General features: G+C 33.6%; 1 protein-coding gene across 1 annotated transcript; it reads left to right on the forward strand.

The window, feature by feature from the left end:
• The first annotated feature begins 1,376 nt into the window (after positions 1-1,376).
• Positions 1,377-18,570, forward strand: LOC149788021 (protein transport protein Sec61 subunit alpha). Its single transcript, XM_089974292.1, has 13 exons — positions 1,377-1,531; positions 4,852-4,919; positions 5,639-5,704; positions 6,914-6,992; positions 7,761-7,892; positions 9,342-9,451; positions 9,684-9,837; positions 11,608-11,768; positions 12,613-12,753; positions 13,768-13,824; positions 14,550-14,741; positions 15,715-15,862; positions 17,345-18,570. Exons 1-13 carry the CDS (start codon positions 1,525-1,527, stop codon positions 17,458-17,460), a joined length of 1,431 nt encoding a protein of 476 aa, XP_089830418.1. The 5' UTR covers positions 1,377-1,524; the 3' UTR covers positions 17,461-18,570.
• The last annotated feature ends 838 nt before the right edge of the window (positions 18,571-19,408 follow it).

Genomic DNA, 19,408 nt, shown 5'->3' on the forward strand with positions numbered 1-19,408 from the left:
CGGGAACGACACAATACAATATAAATAGAAATGAATATAAGCACACACAATACAGACCACAACAAGTAGACATTATTATTTTTCCTTTTCGCTTAAATCCTTATATATTCCAAAATATTATTCTAGGAATAGATAGGGCATTCAGACCAATACATGATTCGACCAAGATAGCGCCAGTCCTCACCATAACACAAACAAAAACAACAAAACATACACATAAACTACAATCACAGGACAGCATTACTTTGGCAAAGTCACCACGCGTTCTTAACAGCCAATGGGAACAGGGACGGAAACCCATCCGTGGCACAAAATGTTCCATGGGGTGGGGAGTACAGACTAAAGCTCCAAGCTAAGGGAAAATGGAAACCAGGCTCAAGGCCAACCCACGCCAAGGGAAGGGAGTACGTAATATTCGTAAAGCTTATGGGATAAAGAAACTAAAACAATATGATGAGCAAAACAAACAGCAACCCTGCAAAATTCGTATACTATTTATGTTAGTATTAATCTAAAACAAATAAACATCAAAACACTGTATGAGTGGACAGGGAAACACATACAATACATACATATTTAGTAAAACAGGGTGTCACTTCTAAGGCCTAAAAAGCAAGACGTGCTATGAAAGGGCTAAGAGGTGTCAACAAACTTATGTCGGGTGTGCTTTTCATATACGGGTAATGGGTGTACCTTAGTCATATTAAATTTAAATCATCTACTGTCATGAAATAGTTACACATTTCCACAAATGGAACTAAAAGGCAAGCGAAGACAACGATTTGTGTCACTAAAGATTCTCTTAGAAGTGTTGACAAGTTCACGCTAGAGAATTTGAAGGAGACATTGGTGATCGTGAGCCATCTACCATGCTACAAGACCTAGAGAGTCAACATCAAACAAGAAAGAAAGTCCTTCGAAAGCCCCATAAAATTATTTTTATATTCGACATACTCTCCAATAGGTAACTTAAGTAAATTTAGAACGACGGTTTACACGTATTATTATGATAGACTCCATTAAATTAGCATATATTCGTGATGTTTACTTAAATGAATTTATTGTTTCTTTCCTTCTAATTTAACTTATGCAAGATGGGAATTTGAAATCTACACCAGAGACAATATCTCTACACTCTACATGTATATGGTACTGAATATCCTGTAGTAAACTATCCTGAGAACATATCTACTATGATGAATTTACCAATATCACCGCTTAGTCGTTTTCTTCTTTTTATTATTTGTTTTTCCTAATTCTATAAAATTTTCTCGATTTTATACAGAGAAACCTATTTTTCTTTTTTTAACGCATTTTCTATTTAATATACTTAATTTTCAATCAGTAAATTAAAGTTCATAGATCAAAAAAAGTTATGTCAACGTCAACAGTCACATGACCTTTCTTTTACAGCGATACTTCCTCCTATGAGGTTATAGAATCTCCACATTGGTAGAGAAGATTGACTAACTTGTTGACTGGACGTGTATGATCAACAACTAAATTCAGTCTGTTTCAGTAAGGATGGGTAGTAAGTATAATAGCCAATTAAAGGTGTTTATTTATGAGTTGACCTGTGTATTTTATTGATGTGATTACCCAAAAGTTCTTGCCGGTGATAACTAAAACTGTATGCCGACGTGGCTCCTTGTTGAACATGTTTTCGCTTAATAGGCTTGTACTTGCAATAGGTTTTCACAATTAAAATGTAAGAGTGTGGACTAAATTCTTCTAATCGTTTTCCTTTTTTTTAAGGAAAATAAGAAATACTTTGATTAAGCGAATTATACATGAGGATTGTTGTGCTTGATGCAACAATGGTAGCGGCTTTATTTCTTGTAGGTAGACTATCCATTTTGAACAGAAAAGTAATCCAGATCCTTATTGTAGTTAAGAGACTAGTTTTAGTTCAGAGATTTTTTTCTCTTGAGAACTTTGTCCTTTTATATGAATCGTACATTTTCACAGCATATGTTTGCCTCTCCTTTGGACGTTTTTTGTGAAATCTGCACTTCTGAGTGTTCCAGATGGTGCCAAATAATTTTTGCTTTTATGTATCTTTTTGTTGTTGATTGAAATGGATCATTTCCCCATTTTGGATTAAAATTGTGGATGGAATTTTGTATGAATTAATGGTTTACATTGTGAAGTTTGTTTTTACTCATTTTAATAACAAAGCATCAAGGACATAAAAAAATGCACAAAACTTGGTTATTTCATTCACTGATTTACAAGTTATAACCTGATCATCTTGAGGGGATCCAAAACAGTCATCTTGTTGATGTTTCAAATCAGAAGGGTGTTTCTTTAGCAGTACAGTCGTCATATATGCTTGGACCAATCTGATCTTGTTTTCGAGCAACAGATGTGATTTAGTTCATCTTTGAACATCGCAATAATGCTGTAAGTAAATTTTGGATTTACATCTCTTTGAACACATGTATACATGAAATCCTCATATTTATTTGTTTAATTTATTTTTAAAATATAAAAACTAGATGTTGCAAATATTGGATGCAGATGACAGTTTTTCTGAAATAGTCTATTCTAGAAACATAAATGGATAGCTAGCAGTCTGTTTGCTTGTTTCCATTGAGAGCTTCCATTAGCAATGAAGCAACGATAATTCAAGTGTTAGGGACCCCTTCAAGATAGGTTAGAAATGATGAGTCATTGAAATGAGTACCTTCTGTGCATTTATTATATACTTGATACATTTTGTTTTTAAAATTGATAGGGGGCTACCAATAAATGTGAGGGTATGCGAGGAGTGTAGTACCATTTGCATTCAAGGTTATATGTATTTACATACAAGATGACACAGTACATTTTCATACAGCAACTGAATTAGGTTATGTCACATTTATACCATATCGTGAGGCAAAATTACAGATCCATTGAAGATCACCGATAAATAAACAGGGTTCTGCAAAGAATTTTGACACTTGCAGTCCATGATACCATCTTTGAAAAATGTCCAAGCACTAAAAGAAACGAGTCTCAATGATCTTTTTGATTTCTTTGCAATAATTCAACACATTATGCATGTATGGTTTGGTTACTGATATATATAAGTTATCAGATAATATTCTTTCAGTATCAGTTATTTAGTATTGTCATCAGAGGATGAAAATTGTTAGCAGTTGAGAACAGTAATAATTGTAATGTTTGATTACAACAGTTCTCAGTGGCTTTACCATGCCATTCTTTAATTTTGTGTGCAGCTAGAAGGAATCAGGCAAGAGAGTATGTTTTCTTTTCTGTATTAATTTTTTAAAATTAGTTTATTTCCATTTCAGATAAAATAGTTGCCAAGACACTGGAAAAAGCAAAATACATACCATATTCCGTTCACTTTTTTCAGGATACTAGTTATTATTGTCTGAAACAAATTTCATCTTATCCACAGCAGGTTTAAGATCAGAATCCTTAATTTTTTAACCTTCTTCCATGACCCATATAAATTTCATTAGTTTATTGTTTTAAATGTCCAGTAGTCTTTGCCTTGATATGATCTTGTAATGAGAAACTTCATTAACAAAGCACTTACATTACAGGTGAAACCAGCAACACATAAGCATAAACAGCAGTCTGGAAATCAGTTCTGGTGCATGAAGCTAATAATTTTCCATTGTTTTCCTGCCTAATGTCTTATAAAATGATTCATTTCTTAAATTTTCTCAGTCTCTTTGATGTTTTGTTTGCCTCTTTATAAAAACAGAACACATTAATTACTTTATATCAGCCAGAAGATCGTGCTTATCTGTGGCCTCGCACTTCATGTGAAAGAGTCAGTCAGAAAAGTACATTATGTGATAATCACTAAAACGTTTATCTGTGTATGACACAGAAACAAATGAGTATTTTATGACAAGTAACATGGAATTTTGTATTCTTAATATTGTGTACAATAAAATGCAAGTGTTCCAAGCATTTTGCAGAAGGATTTGAAATGCAGTGGATTAAAACTGCTGAGCAGTGTTTATCAAAGCGATGTGTCCAGGCACATGTAATTAGTCTTTTGCTTAAACAATCATTGGGCACTGTCAGTCAATTAACAGATATCCTAATCTTCTAAGTTTGGAAGATATCTGTAAAAAAGCAATACCACTGCTTTGAGAGACTGTGTTTTGGCAAAAGGGGTGGTCTTTCAAGACGGTTTCAGTTGCAGTATTAGCTTTGCCAAATTTGAGTAAATACTTACCCTGGCCCCACTTAGTCTCTGTTATTTCTGCTACTCAGACACCAGTATCGTGATCATTTTATATATACATAAAAGATCAGCACAGTAGCATACTATGGGTAAGTGGTGCCCAGGGTGTCAATGATGGCCCAAAGGGGTTTTGCCACCCCAAGACCTATGGGGTCCTGTCCATGCCATGCAACTCACCCCAGCCTTGTGTTAGTACATTACTGTGTCAGCATACCATGGTATGAACCTGGCGGTACAGGTATAGCAGTATTAATTCATTATAATTACATAATGAGATATGGACATAAAATGAAAAATGTTTTATGTAACGCTATTCTTGTAAAACTAGTATTATCATTTTTCTGCTTTGCACAATATTGATTGGCATGGTCCTTTTCTAAATAAAGGGAATAAATCTTTTATAATGGTGAATCTTCATCACTGAGAGGCTCATATTAAGAGTTATCAAATAAGTGCTTTGTATGAATATGACCTCGGGGATGATGTAATAAACATTTTTTTTCCTCAAGTTTGAACAGTTGGGTATTTAAATAACTTCACAATTTTATTTCCCTTTTTAAAAAAAAGCCAAAAGTTGTGGGGTTTTTCTTGAGGTCAGGGTGAGATTTTAGGGCCTAATGTCTTTCTGTCTTTTTCAGTAAAATTCTTGGAATTTGTGAAACCATTTTGTGCAGTTTTGCCAGAGATTTCAAAACCGGACAGGAAGGTAAGTGTTGACTTTGTCATTTATATACTTTGATCCATTTAATTTATAGTTACATAATAGTGTGTGTAAGGGGTATGCTGAACTCTGAATTTCTGTCAGAGTGAGAAAAAAAATTATTGCAAAATAAGTTTGTTTGTAACTAGTCTCTTTCTGGCTCTGAAAGTCATTTGAGTACTTGAAATAACCCTAACCTGATCAAAAGCTTTTAAATCTGAAAGCTTGCTGCATGACTCTTTCTGGAAATAGATAATTAATACTTGTTAAAGAGAACAATCATTACATTATCAGTTCAGGTAAAATATTGGTTAAATTTAGTAATTCATTTTGTTTCCACATGAAAATTTCATTCATAGAGGAGTATTTGGTTTCAGGTTGAAAAGGCCTGGGATTTCACTGGTATTCTGTAATATTGTGTGTGTATTTGAGGGATCCAGGTGGTACTAAGTTAGCACCAAAGTTGATTTTTAAGCACTTCTTCTGTTTTATACCTGTACATATGGATTTTATAACTAAAACCACTAGCAAAGATTCACTATTTGGGGCAGAATATCAGTGGAGAAATTGAAAGTACATTGTGAAATATATACACCTACAAACTGCCATCAGATGTAACTTCCCTGAAGAATGGATAATAATTAGCGAATCATCTAACATTATATATATATATATTTTTTTTTTTTTGTCATTTATCCTTTATTCAAGACTTTTTTGCTATGCAGATCCAGTTCAGGGAGAAGGTACTATGGACAGCTATCACCCTCTTCATCTTCTTGGTGTGTTGCCAGGTGAGTAAATCTGTACGAGTTATAGTTCAGACAGACATAGTCTGCTGTATTGTTTTTAAAGATGCCTGATTCATCAGAAACATTAACTGGGAAGAACGATATTTAGGACTTGTTCCATAGCCATTGCTTTTTTAAAAAAAAAGATTTTGACTGACTTATAGAAATTAATAACAATTTTATAAATTTTTAATATTTGCTCTGTCATGGACACGATTAGTAGTTTTGATGGATTATTAGTGCTTCAGATTGCAAGAGAAAAAAAAGTAGAATTTGTAACTAAATATCATCGTTTGCTTTTGAAAATGTTGTATGGTCTGCATCAAGCACCCTCAAGAATCATTACGCAAAATGATATCAGCATTTTATGACTACATGTCAACACTGCAGTTTAAACAAAAAATGGTGATCACCACACCTACGTTTAAATTTAGAGTATAATCTGTTTTGATTTTGAGATTGCAGCTTACTTATTACATTGAGTGCCAGTGTTTGTTATACTAGTCTGGCCTACTGCCTATAAACAGTATTAGTTCTAAAAGTCTTTTGTAATGCTTGACCTGTGCAACTGAACTTGGCTAATGGTACATATCTTGAGAAACACAGAAAGAAATATGGAAAATGTACAGTAGGCAGTAATATTACTGTCAGTTCATATTGGTTTTTACCTGTATTTTGAAAACATTAATGGCTGTGGCCATATCCGCCAAGGAATTGTGAGCTAAGTGTTTATCCCAAGGACACAGATTGGTAGCCAGTCTGGGTGTGCATCAGACCTGCAACCCACATATTAGGAATTTTGTAAGAATTAGGCTTTATTATTATCAGAACATAGTTACTAAATTATATAAATTGTTCTTAATCTTAAAATTCCAATTACCTCGTATATTTGAAACACAGGGGTCTCAAATTCTGTGTCACCCAGTTTTTTAGGCTTTGTGACCTGAATCTGCAATAGCTCAGTTTCCAGAAAAGTTTCAAATGGAGTGATGATTGTCATTTACATGTCTGTCATTGTTTATCATTGCTAAATATTTTTCAGATTCCCTTGTTTGGGATCATGTCAAAAGTTTGAAATGGAGTGATGATTGTCATTTACATGTCTGTCATTGCTAAATATTTTTCAGATTCCTTTGTTTGGGATCATGTCAAAAGTTTGAAATGGAGTGATGATTGTCATTTACATGTCTGTCATTGCTAAATATTTTTCAGATTCCCTTGTTTGGGATCATGTCTTCAGATTCTGCTGACCCATTCTACTGGATGAGAGTTATCTTGGCATCAAACAGAGGTATGTTGTAATCCAAGCTTCTAATTTAAATTACTTTTCTGCCATGATTCTTCAGTTCTAAAAAAAAAGCTTTGTCTCCCTCAGCCAGTTTTCGTCATGGCAAGTGGAATTTCGTTCACTTTGTAGCTTGTTCTTTTTTTAAAGTATGTAAGTATTGTATTTTCATAGAAAATGATGTGTTAAGCATCCACATGTAAAACTGGTTAAAGCTACATTTCCTTGCCAAAATGTAAATCTGATTCAGGATAAATGTGGGTATCGGAATTTGAGCTTACACTATTGGGCAGACAAGATAAAATATAAATCAGCCTAATTAGAAAAGTGAAAAATCAGCATGCCTTGTGCAGCCATACAGCAGATACTGTCACTTTCTAAGCAGGTCAATATTCAATGATTTCTGCCCAACCTGAAACCTGTTCTGCTTTAGACCGTATTATTTTCAAAATTTCGACATCACTGAGTGTAATCAGTACTGTTTTTAGTCCACATCATCTGGGATTACCGCAAATAAAGTAAGCCAGACTGGATGATCTTGGTGTATTCTGGCAGTATGATAATCAAATTAAGTAGTTTTGATGTACGTAGACAATGATCATTATGTGTATATATAAAAAATCGTTTTGTGCAGGGATGCATCTCAGGAATTTACTTCGATCAAATATGTTCTGGATTTCAAAATCTTAGGTTAGAATTTCAGAGTCTAAAATAAAAGAAATGTTTAAGGACGAATGTTATAATAAATTATAAATTTGTTTTTTATTTGAACAGGTACATTAATGGAGCTTGGTATCTCCCCCATTGTGACCTCTGGTCTCATCATGCAGCTGTTGGCAGGAGCCAAAATCATTGAGGTTGGCGACACCCCTAAGGACAGAGCTCTTTTTAATGGTGCACAGAAGTGTAAGTCTGTCCATTTCTCCTTAACAACTAATTAGCAACTTGTGATACAGTTGTATATAAAATGTTTTTAGACTTTATCCTATTTATTTGGGAAATTATTTAAGTGTCTACATGCAAGCCAACAAGATTGTCATTTATTGTTTTTTTCTTGTGCATATTCTCCAAGTGACAATAAACTCATGTTTGGTTGTGCTTTAAAACTTTTGTATTGTAACCAAGAGAAAGCACCTTGATGGAACGTAGTAACAATCCACATAATAGGCACTTAGTGTTTTGTGCAAAAATCTGTATTCTTTGTAGCAGTAATGAGTGTTTTATGTGTACAAATATGTAATGTAAAATTTGCTTTTCTGACAATCATTTCATTCCTTTTCCATCTTGTGTTTCTTTTCTTTAATTTAACATCTTTATGTAAAAAAAATTTAATGGGGTTGATAATGAAACCTATGAGACTAATAAATAGTTCAAACCTGACAAAATGTTGATCAACATATAAAAACAAAAAGTGCATATGACATACGGTCATTTAAAAATTATTTACACACACTTTTTAAAAAGAGTCTGTGGTAATTTAAGAATAAATGATTTCAATAGTTATGCATGCAGTGAATAGCAAAAATACATCTAAACAAAGATATCAGTATTTGCCCTTGCATTTGTGAGGAAGTTTTGCATGTACATGTAAATAAAGTTGCAAGTTTACACGAAGGTAGTTAAATCTGTAAACCAAGTTTTACTTTGGGAGCACTGTAGATCATACTCTGTTGTGGTGCAGGACTGCCTTTGATCTTTTTTTAATACTTTAGTTAGAGACAAAAGAATCCCAACTTTTAAATGCATTTTTAAAATGCTAATGATTTTTTTTTTTCTACACCATCCATACGTTGGAGTTATTATGGTATGATTTGGTCCATCTTCCAAGGTTTTTGCTTGCATTTGTGGTAAGAAATAACGATGTTAACCTGAGGGTCAAAAGCTAATGTGTCATGATCACTGACTGGATGAAGAAGAAGAAAAAATCATGGTCAGTATTTACCAAACTTGTATGGCTTGAATTTGACATAAAAAAAGAATTTTATGGATTTTAGAGTAAGAATGCCAAAGGTCATGGTCTCTGGGGGAAGAAAGTTGTTTCCATGCAATCATCTAGTTACCAAATTTGCAGGTTGCTTGCATTTGGCGTAAGAAAGAACCCTATCAATTGTGGTCAAAGATGAAGTTGTGACTGAAGTAAAAAAAAAAATATCAGCACAATAACTTGAGCTGTCCATCATCAACAGCTACAGAACTTTGCGGATATCTGTTGATGGTACTCTTGTTTTAATACGAGTCAGTACTTTTTTTAAAACTAGTTGGTATAAGATTATTAGAAATGAAAGTAATAAGTCATTGATAAATTGTGGTACATGTTAGTTTACGAATGTTTTCAAACTGTATGTTTTTGCCCAGTGTTTGGTATGATCATCACCATTGGACAGGCCATTGTGTACGTGATGACAGGCATGTATGGAGATCCTGCAGACATTGGCGCTGGGGTTTGCCTTCTCATCATTATTCAGGTAAATACAGAATTTTACATTAGTGCTTATTAGATATCACATTTTATAAAATGAATAAAATTAAATGCAGTAAGAATGTTTCAAGCCTTTTTTAAAAATGCTTGTTTTTACACTTACTTCAAAAACTATAAGATAATTTTTGCATATAATGCTTTTTACAAAAGTTTCTTGTTTCTTAAAAAGCTTATTAGTTGCCTTAACTTGACAGTATTCTTGATTCTCCACCCCACAGCTGTTTGTTGCTGGTTTGATTGTCCTGTTGCTTGATGAGCTGCTGCAGAAAGGATATGGTCTAGGGTCTGGAATCTCTCTCTTCATTGCAACTAACATCTGTGAAACCATCGTCTGGAAGGCCTTCAGTCCTGCTACAGTTAATGTTGGAAAAGGTATTTTAAGTGAACTATTATTTTTTTTTATACCTTCATCGGCAGATTGAAGACAAAATCATCAGTTTTTTGGTGACAATGACATCAGCAATGCCTATGCTAAGATTTAGTGTTAAGAATTTTACACAGACTGTTTGCTATCAAGAATTTCTTCATATTGAGACAAGTTACGTATTGGCCCATGATAAATACATCAAATTGAAATGGCAAGTACTGACTCAGGTTTAACAGTCTTGAATGAAAAGGAATTTGTTTTGAGATAATTTGTTTGTTCACTGAAAAGTCCGAACTTTCAACAAGTTTGTTTTGCATTTGTTTTGATCAAGTAAATAGAAGTACTTCTTTCTTTATACTTTCCAATACTAATAAATACTTACTTTAGGGAGAGCAGTTTATAATTACTTGCAGATGTTATTAAAAGTTCCCTAGACTAACTCTGAAAATAAAATTTTATCACAACTGAATTTATTCTTGTCAGTAAAAATGTGTAGTTCTTGCTTGACTGTGAAATTGTTGTAATTTAAAAACAATTGTAAATCTGGTCATAATTGTAATGTGACCATCTCAGCTAAATTTTACACAGGTTAGTAGTTTTCACATGTTTACGGTATTTGTTAAATTCAGATTTTTAAAATACTTGAGAGATAAGTTAAATGACAAAAATCTTTCTGAAGAAGATGAAAAATTCATGTCACCCGTTTGAAATAAACCTACAGCAACTTTTTAAAAGTAAAATGTCTGTAAACATGTACAGAATGTATTGGTCAGAATGGTTTTTAATTATGCTGGTTTAATATGTCCAGTTGATTAATTTAATTTTAACAATACAGCAGTTTAATAAACAAATTTTGATATTGCCTCATTATGATTCAGAGACAGATTTTTGTGTCAAAATGAAAAATATTTGCCTGAAAATTGTGCTATCCTTTGACCATTTATGGAATATCACCAAATCAATTCCATTCTCAGCATAAATGTATTTGAGGATTGCACTTCTGCCACATGATTTTGTGTTAAAGGTTTCAATAGTCATGTTAATGGGGATCATACAGGCTTATTAACCCTTGTTTATCGATTAAAACTGAGATTTGCTAATAAGTGGACCAGATGGCCACCACTTGGATATGTCCTGCTGATCTTTTGATTCGACAGTCAGTTTGCTACTTTCATAGTATTGGAAGCGAAAGATATAATTCAGAATGTATTGTTACAGGTTATAACGTGAAATGCGGTGCTTCATCGATAGGCTACTAAACACAGGAAGTCAATGCCTGTCGGATCTCCATCATATGGGAGATATAAATTTCAATCAGATTATCTTGAATATTTTTATAATTTTTAGATATAAATGATCAGATCTGCACGAAACACCTTGTTCCAAACCTTTTCAGCATGAATCTTGCAATTTATCAATGATAAACAGTGTATTATGCATTCTGCATTCAAAATAATGACATTGGAGTAATACAAAATATTTTACAAATAACAAAATGCTTTTCTTATTGGTCTTAAATTGTACATTGCATCAAACTATATTTAAGTAAAAAATTGTTTCAGAGTTTGGAAACTATTTACCAAGGGACAAAAATAATATTTTTAAAAAAAACAGGTGCATAGAATTTGTCTATAATCAGTGATGTTAGATTCCAAAATTTTAGGTTGATTGATAATCTTTAAAATCGTAATTTGCAATTCTAATAGAAACATTGTTCTAAATTGCATTTTTTTAAATTGCGGTTTTTTAAAAATTTCATTGTCTTTTCATTTAAGGTACTGAATTTGAGGGAGCAATCATTGCCTTATTCCACCTGCTTGCCACAAAGGGCGACAAAGTGAGGGCCCTGAGAGAGGCTTTTTACAGGCCTAACCTGCCCAACCTGATGAACCTGTTGGCTACCATCTTTGTCTTTGCTGTTGTCATCTACTTCCAGGTTAGTTCATCAATGGGGCATGCATATAACATACAGTACAGTTTCAGTAATCTAACCCAGTCTCATGAACAGGGTCTGATATATTTGGAAGTGGGGGCAATACAGTTAGAGACTCAAAACTTTGGGTGATCATGAAAATATGCTGGTCATATTTTAGAATAATGGACTTACCTTGTCCAACAAGTCAATAATTTATAAATCAGATTGTACTTTTGGCTGGCATTATTAATGGAAAGATTTTCTACAAGTCCTGTCTTTGTTACAGTTTGCCACAGTCTTATAATTCATATTCTGTTCTTTCTACACACATTTGAAATATCTATCACTTCAGTATTAAAATGCGTCTCCATGTAAATACAGATAAGACATTAACATTAACCTCACATTTTGTCATATGGTGTAACGTGAATTCACAGTGCTTTATGGAATACCAATTTTTGTGGCTTTCAAGGTTGCAGCCAAGTACAGATTTAAAGACCTAACAAACGGATTCTTCTGTAGAAACAATCTCTATCACAATCCATGCATTTTAAGTATAGACAAAAATGTAAGTTTCTCAGCCATGAAAACTGATACTTAAAATAAGCATAATTATTGCAGATTGTACACAAATATGTCTACAGTGATATGCGATGTTATGATATAATTTCTGAACACTTTGAATAAATCTGCTACATGTGCATGATAGATATCAGAAACAAGTGCTCTTAAGTTACTAATGTTGGCTTAGGGTTGGAACAGAACGATTAAAGAACTTTGTTGTCTTTGATTTAATATCAGAAGTTGGTAGATAAGAGAGTATTTTATAATGGATGCAGTAATCTAATCAACCTTCCATTTTCAGGGATTCCGAGTTGATCTACCAATCAAGTCTGCTCGCTACAGAGGCCAGTACAGCTCGTACCCAATCAAATTGTTCTACACCTCTAACATACCAATCATTCTTCAGAGTGCCTTGGTGTCTAACCTTTATGTTATCTCTCAGGTAAACACGTGTTTATATGTAAAACTTGCATCAGTTATCACTTTGTATGCCCCATCACCACTGCTATATCTGTGGATTGAACATATGGTGTTGCTCATGTATATCCACCTGTCCCGTCATGCCTGTAACACATTTAAGATGTGCTTAGATACTTTTGAATTATTAATGGATTGACATACCAGGTTCTGTTTTGAAAGTTATGTTCCCTGTTTGACTTTTCTTTCTCTGTGCTGTTACTTTTAAAGTTTTAAGAGAGAAATTAGTTGAATGGTTATCCGATATATTAAGTGTCTAAAGTGCATACAGATACCAGTGCTGCCTATCAACCATTCAGATATGGCTTGGTTACTAAAAATATAAACTTTTTAACTTTTCAAAAAGTGCTGAACAGAATTATGATGCAATTTCACTGAAGTGCTTTATCCTAAGGGGCTTAAAAGTATTTTAAAATTATGCAGATTTGCTATCAGATAATGGAAGTGAATTTGATCTACTGTGACAGAAATTATCCTGTATCCTGGTAAATGAGGTAATGGTCTTTCAGTATTAGGTAAACGATGCTGATATTCTATCAGATATGGATGAAGATGACCAGTTGCTATGGACTCTGCCTAGTTGTGTCTCGTTTCATTTTTTTGTAAATAAAGTACACCTTTATCATTGAGAAGTGAATTCAACACATTTGTGTGTACATCTTGAAAATATACTTCATTGTAATCCAGATCTGTTTCAATATTTGATTTTTGTTGGTTTTAGGGTACTTAAAATGCATTGCTGACAGTCTCATACCAAGGAAATGGCACCTAAGAATCTCTCCCAAAGACGAACTCTGGCAACTGACTATTTTGTATGAATTTGTACATGTAAATAATGATCTATAATATTATAGCTACTTTGAAATTGTGTGGAGAGTGGTCTGGAGATTGTACCAGTAATAAGTAAATCAAAAATTTAAAAACATTCTCTAGTGTATAGTCCTCATTAATTGATTGCAATGCTTTTTTTCTATTCCAGATGTTGGCAACCAAGTTTCATGGGAACTTCATTATTAATCTTCTTGGAGTCTGGGCTGTAAGTTTGTTTTTCTTATTTTGAAACTCATAAAAAATAGACCACAATATTTGGTACCTTTTTTTTTCTTAAGTTTCTGAATATGCAACCCATGTTTGATCAAGATTCTGCTGCATTGCATATATTTCTCACAGGGATAGAAAACTTGACACTTCTATACCGAGACATTTTATAGGTCTTATTGAGATCAGTGCAGTAATTAAAGTGAGTAAAATTTAAAAGTTCTTGTAGATTCATTTTAAGGTGCTTGTAGCTTGTTCAGCTTCAACTGAATAAAATGGTTTATGTTTTTGTGACTTCATATTCTCAAAGAGGATTTAATCTGTCATTTTTTTATTAGCCACGTTTTCATTAATTTTTGCTTGTTCGGAACAAAAGGCAAATGCATTTACAGAAGTTGGGTTTCGGTTTTAAGAATGTTAAGGGGACGAACTATTGCTTTTGCATCATGTCTTATTAAAAGTTCGATCAGATTGGATTAAATTTTGACTTACATGTGATAAGATGCTCATCCAGTATTTGAAGTCTTGCGAATTTAAACCAGTATTCCAAGTTGGATCCAAATTTGTCAGAAACAAGGCTTGGTGGATTGAATGATGGACATCGCGCCATACCATAAGTTCTCCTGGTCTTGTAGTTTGGCAGGCAAACAATAAAATACACTTAAATGTGAAATTGTGATGATGATTAGGATAGTAATGATAATAATAATTATAATTTTTCAGGATGTTGGAGGTGGTGGCCCAGCCAGGTCCTATCCCATTGGAGGTTTATGTTACTACCTGTCTCCACCAGAAACATTACAGCATGTGGTAGAAGATCCTATCCATGCCGTACTATACATTATCTTCATGCTAGGATCCTGTGCCTTCTTCTCAAAGACCTGGATTGAAGTATCAGGGTCCAGTGCTAAAGATGTAAGTGGAAACTGTACACAAATGGTCTTAAAATAAAAACTAAAAAAGGCCTTAAGAAGATGCACCTGTATTCTTACAAGATTGCAGCAAGTTGTAGTTAGCATCAGTGCTTTACTACGTGAAGCACAAATTAACAACGTACGGTTTTCGTATAAGCCAAGAGCATGTACAATGCTACAGCTGTTTTCACATGATACAGTTGTATGCCAGGATGGCAAGGCTGTATGATCATGGCCCATATTCTGCACAAAATCCAAATACAAAAATTAAGGTATGCAGTACATGAAATCGTGGTATAATTGGTTCTTGTCAGTCAAGAAATGGGTGAACTAAATAAAGTAGCATTGTGAGGAATATAGTCCCATAATAATATGATTTATTACCTTAACCATGTATGATACAACTTTTTTTTATATTTTGTGCGGCTTTAGTGTGAAGGAATGTGGTAATTGGTTTTGAAAAGCATGCTGACTAAAGAAAAAACGTTTTTATCAAGAAGCAATAAATACTGTGGTTGTACATGCAAGTTCGATGCAGGAATCCACACGTATCATATAGGCAGTGTTTTCAGAAGAGTTGAAACATGCTCTGACAGGTAAAAGAAAGTAATATTTGAGGAAGCAAAAAGTTAAGAAATTTTATGACTGGCATACAAGTCCACTCTCGTCATATTACCTTGGAAGTTTACAGTGAATTGAGTATTGCTTTTTATATCTCTGTATATGAGAATGATACTGTTGAGGGTTGTTCCAGTACAATATAATTACGACCCATGGAAGGCACTTTTACTGTGGTGTAGTTGTTCATATATGCAAGTTATAAATTTTTATCATTTGCATAAGAACTCTTGGAGCAATCACAGTACCCTGGCATATAGATTTTAAAAAGTGGTTTCCATGGGTATAATGTATATTTAAATGGAACAGCCCCGAGTGAGGAATTTACATCTTTGTGATTTTTGTTGTGATTTTAGGTTGCCAAACAGTTGAAGGAGCAGCAGATGGTAATGAGAGGCCACAGAGAAAAGTCTATGATCCACGAACTTAACAGATACATCCCAACAGCTGCTGCTTTTGGAGGATTGTGTATTGGTGCTCTATCAGTATTAGCTGATTTCCTAGGTAGGTTTGATCTATCGATTTTTAACATTGTTTTTTTGTTCTTCACTTTGCACAACAATCCATTTTTTTTTTTCATCAAGAGAATTTGACTAGTTCCTCATTGACATAATTCTGACTGACCATTCAGATGTTAAGTTTTCTTCATCCAGTACCTAGTAAGCTATGTTTATTCATTTAATTTGACATAATGATCAGAAAATAAATTTTTAATTTCATGTAAAGTGGGACTGATGCATTGTATCTGGTATTCCTCCTGAACAAAGTCTATGCAGACATTGGTGTATCACAAGAACACTTCTTGTAACGCCTAGTTGGTACTAAAACCTGTGTTGCTGATCTGTCATCCAGTATGAACTCCATGGCAACCAAAATCTTCTTATCACTACGTCTCCTGAGAGGACGATCATATCAATAGAGGGTTTATACTAAAAGACTTTCATTTCATTGTAAATGAAAATGGTGCTAATCTGATGTTCCAGTACGGCCACTACAACCGCCGTTTTGAAAGTCGTGTTATTGCTGCTCTGAAGAAGCAAGTCATATCAGCATTGGATTTTCATTGAAATACTTCTTTTTCTTTATGGCCAGTACAACAGCTCACCAGAAGGTTTCCTTTGATGTTTAATGATACTCAATGAAAATGGTGCTGATCTGACACCCATTGCAGTCTAAATGGCAGCTCTCTTGAAAATTGTTATTGCTGCGTCTAAATCTGTATTATTAATCTTTTTGGGCATGACCCAGATTAGGTTTGTGATGTTAGCCTTGCCACCCATCAAATGCTAAAAAAAAGTCCCACTTGGGTTTAAAATTTTAAAACTATCAAGGTTGATCTCTGTGACCTACTACAAGCAGCATGACAAACCATTTTTTTGCTCCCTACCTGTTGGTTAAGAACCACTGTTTAAAATGGAAAGTCATATTAACATAGAGATAATTAAACAGGAGATTAATTATGATGTGTAGTTGGTCTTGAATCAAATTAATGCCAAGCTGACCTCAAAGAGGCTGTCAGATGAACATATTGAAAATCTTCTCTCAAATTCTTCTGAATGCATGGTCATATAAACATGAAGCTTTCTTGGTAAGTTTTCTAATGGTGTTTAGATTATCCTAAATGAAATTTGTGCCAATCTCACATACAATATAGCCGCAGTGGCTAATCTGAAAATCTTGACACTTAATATTATCGGAGATAGTTTTAGCACTTGGCAGTTAAAAGTTTAAAGTAAGTTATCATATCTTTACATCATTGGACAGGGACTGTTTTTTTTTTATTTTAATGACCTATTGTTAGTACCTGTTTAAAAAAAAAATTGGCATCACCACCTCCCCACGTTGGATTGATGTAGACGAATAACTCTATGCACATCAGTGTATTACAATTTCAATTGAAAATATTTTTGCTACAGCACATTATAGGATTGATACCTGTTGTAGAATGGTTATTAGTAAGTTCATGTAATTATTCTTTCTTTTCAGGTGCCATTGGTAGCGGAACTGGAATTTTGTTGGCTGTAACAATTATTTATCAGTACTTTGAGATCTTTGTGAAGGAACAGAGTGAAATGGGAGGAATGGGCACTCTTCTGTTTTAAATTTAGTATCGCTTCTCATAGTAATGTCAACTTTCCACCTCATTTATTGTGCAGCTCATAAAAGACTTAATGGTCAAATATTTTGTGTGGAGTACAAACAGCTTATTTATTTTTTGCTCAGATGTTACATAGGAGGTCATACATGGTTGAGAGAATGACTTTTGAACTCGAGATTCTTTACTGTTTGTATATTTGATGAAGTTGGCCATGAAGAAATACAAAAATGTACATTTAATGTTGAGATGCATTACCCATCTAGATTTTTGTTAAGGTTTTGTTTATCTGTGCCAAGTTCAAGGTACATCTAAGTCATGTAAGAATATAAATCGATGATATAGCTCTATTTTACTGAGACCTGTACACAAGTTAAATGATTTGTGCCATTTATTTGCGGTTCTAGCATTTATAAAGTCTGCACAATAAATTGTTACTTGAATTCTTCCAACAAATTAGGACCCAAACATGAACATATTCACTTAACTGCTGAGCAGTTAAAAAAATTGTAAACTTTGTTTTCAGTGTTGGATTTGTATGTAGATGTTTTTCAAGAAACGGGAACTTTTGTAAGAAATTGGTTCTTTCCGCTGCAAAACAAGTAACAGTTGTAATGAAAATGTATGCCTAGAATTTAAAAAATGGTCTCATCTGCAAGTAGATGCTATAATGTTATTCAGTACATTAGAGCATGCTATTCATTGTAATAATGTACCATGTTATGTCAAACTTCATCATCATAGTGTAACATATATTGTTGGCCACATGTGACTTTTAGTACATTTTTTAGTTCATTTGGAATGTGTTTTCATGACAAGTCGAAGTTTCAGATACAGTACAGAGAGTATGATAATGGCCCAAGCTTTTTTGTACATGCAAGACAATGATAGAGCAGTGTGCCGAGCAGAAACAAATTCCAATTGCTGAATGCAATCTTGTACAAGAATTGCAGAAATTCCTTGGAGCTAACGACTTTATTTCTCGTAACTTTCATTTAGTCATATACTAGAAAGTATCTTGGAGAGGGATTAATATTGTCTTGGTACAGAAAATTTTATTACAGTTCAACAGCAATCATGAGGATTACTTTTTAAGAAATAAATCTGTTTAAGAAAATGTGTCTTTCATGTCAGTCAGTTCATCCATTAGTACTCTATATATAAAATCTGTTTATATCTTGACCCTTTTTTTAAAACATTGGTATTACTTTTTGTGAAAGGATTCTACCTGGATCTGTAGGAATTAGGATATGGTCTTGTCTTGTCTTTTAAAAAATTGTGAATATAGTACTTTTATTTCCATCCATTGGTTTTTCTATTTTCAGACATGATTTTTCTCCGTTTTAAAATGGAATTTGGCTTTTCTCCTGACTTAAATCAAATTTTTCGTGATATAGTCTGCTTTTTATATCATCTCCAATCCATTTTAAAAAAATCGATGTCTGGTCCAATTCCGCAACGACCCTTGTAAATTATTCATTACAGTATTAGTTAGCGCATGACTTGTAGATAGTAATTGGATTGGTCAAAAGTTTCAATTTGTATAAAATGTGGCGCTATGAGTTGTTGAGAAAGACTACGACACAAAATGTTTAAAGTTTTTAAAAACGTATGGGATTGGCTGGAGCAAAATGTTGACATAAATTTAGTTGGTCATTTTATAAGAAAACTAGAGGACTGGCATTTTGTGACCTCTGCAAGAAAGATCTGAAATAAGGTAATCACAGTTGGACATTTTCAAGATGCGATGCTGAATGGTAATTCAAATCAGTGTTTTGCAAATGCACTGAGCAAAATTTGATTAGGCCTAGTTTCTCCTAAAAGCATTTGTAAAACTCTTATAGAGATTAAAATATGCTAAAATGCTTGCTACCGGGTCAACTAGACCAATCGGCTATAGTTCCACTAATATCACGACCAGCAGTACCGGAATGTTTTGGCAACTGCTGATATCA

This window comes from Sinohyriopsis cumingii, chromosome 11, assembly GCF_028554795.1.
Source record: "Sinohyriopsis cumingii isolate HCF-2022 chromosome 11, ASM2855479v2, whole genome shotgun sequence".
Taxonomy (NCBI): domain Eukaryota; kingdom Metazoa; phylum Mollusca; class Bivalvia; order Unionida; family Unionidae; genus Sinohyriopsis; species Sinohyriopsis cumingii.

What these genes read in the sequence shown, in the direction of transcription:
- LOC149788021 (XM_089974292.1), top strand. An exon ending in CTGTTGTCATCTACTTCCAG is followed by an intron (nt 11,769 to 12,612) that starts GTTAGTTCATCA and finishes TTCCATTTTCAG; the next exon opens with GGATTCCGAGTTGATCTACC. An exon ending in AGTATTAGCTGATTTCCTAG is followed by an intron (nt 15,863 to 17,344) that starts GTAGGTTTGATC and finishes CTTTCTTTTCAG; the next exon opens with GTGCCATTGGTAGCGGAACT.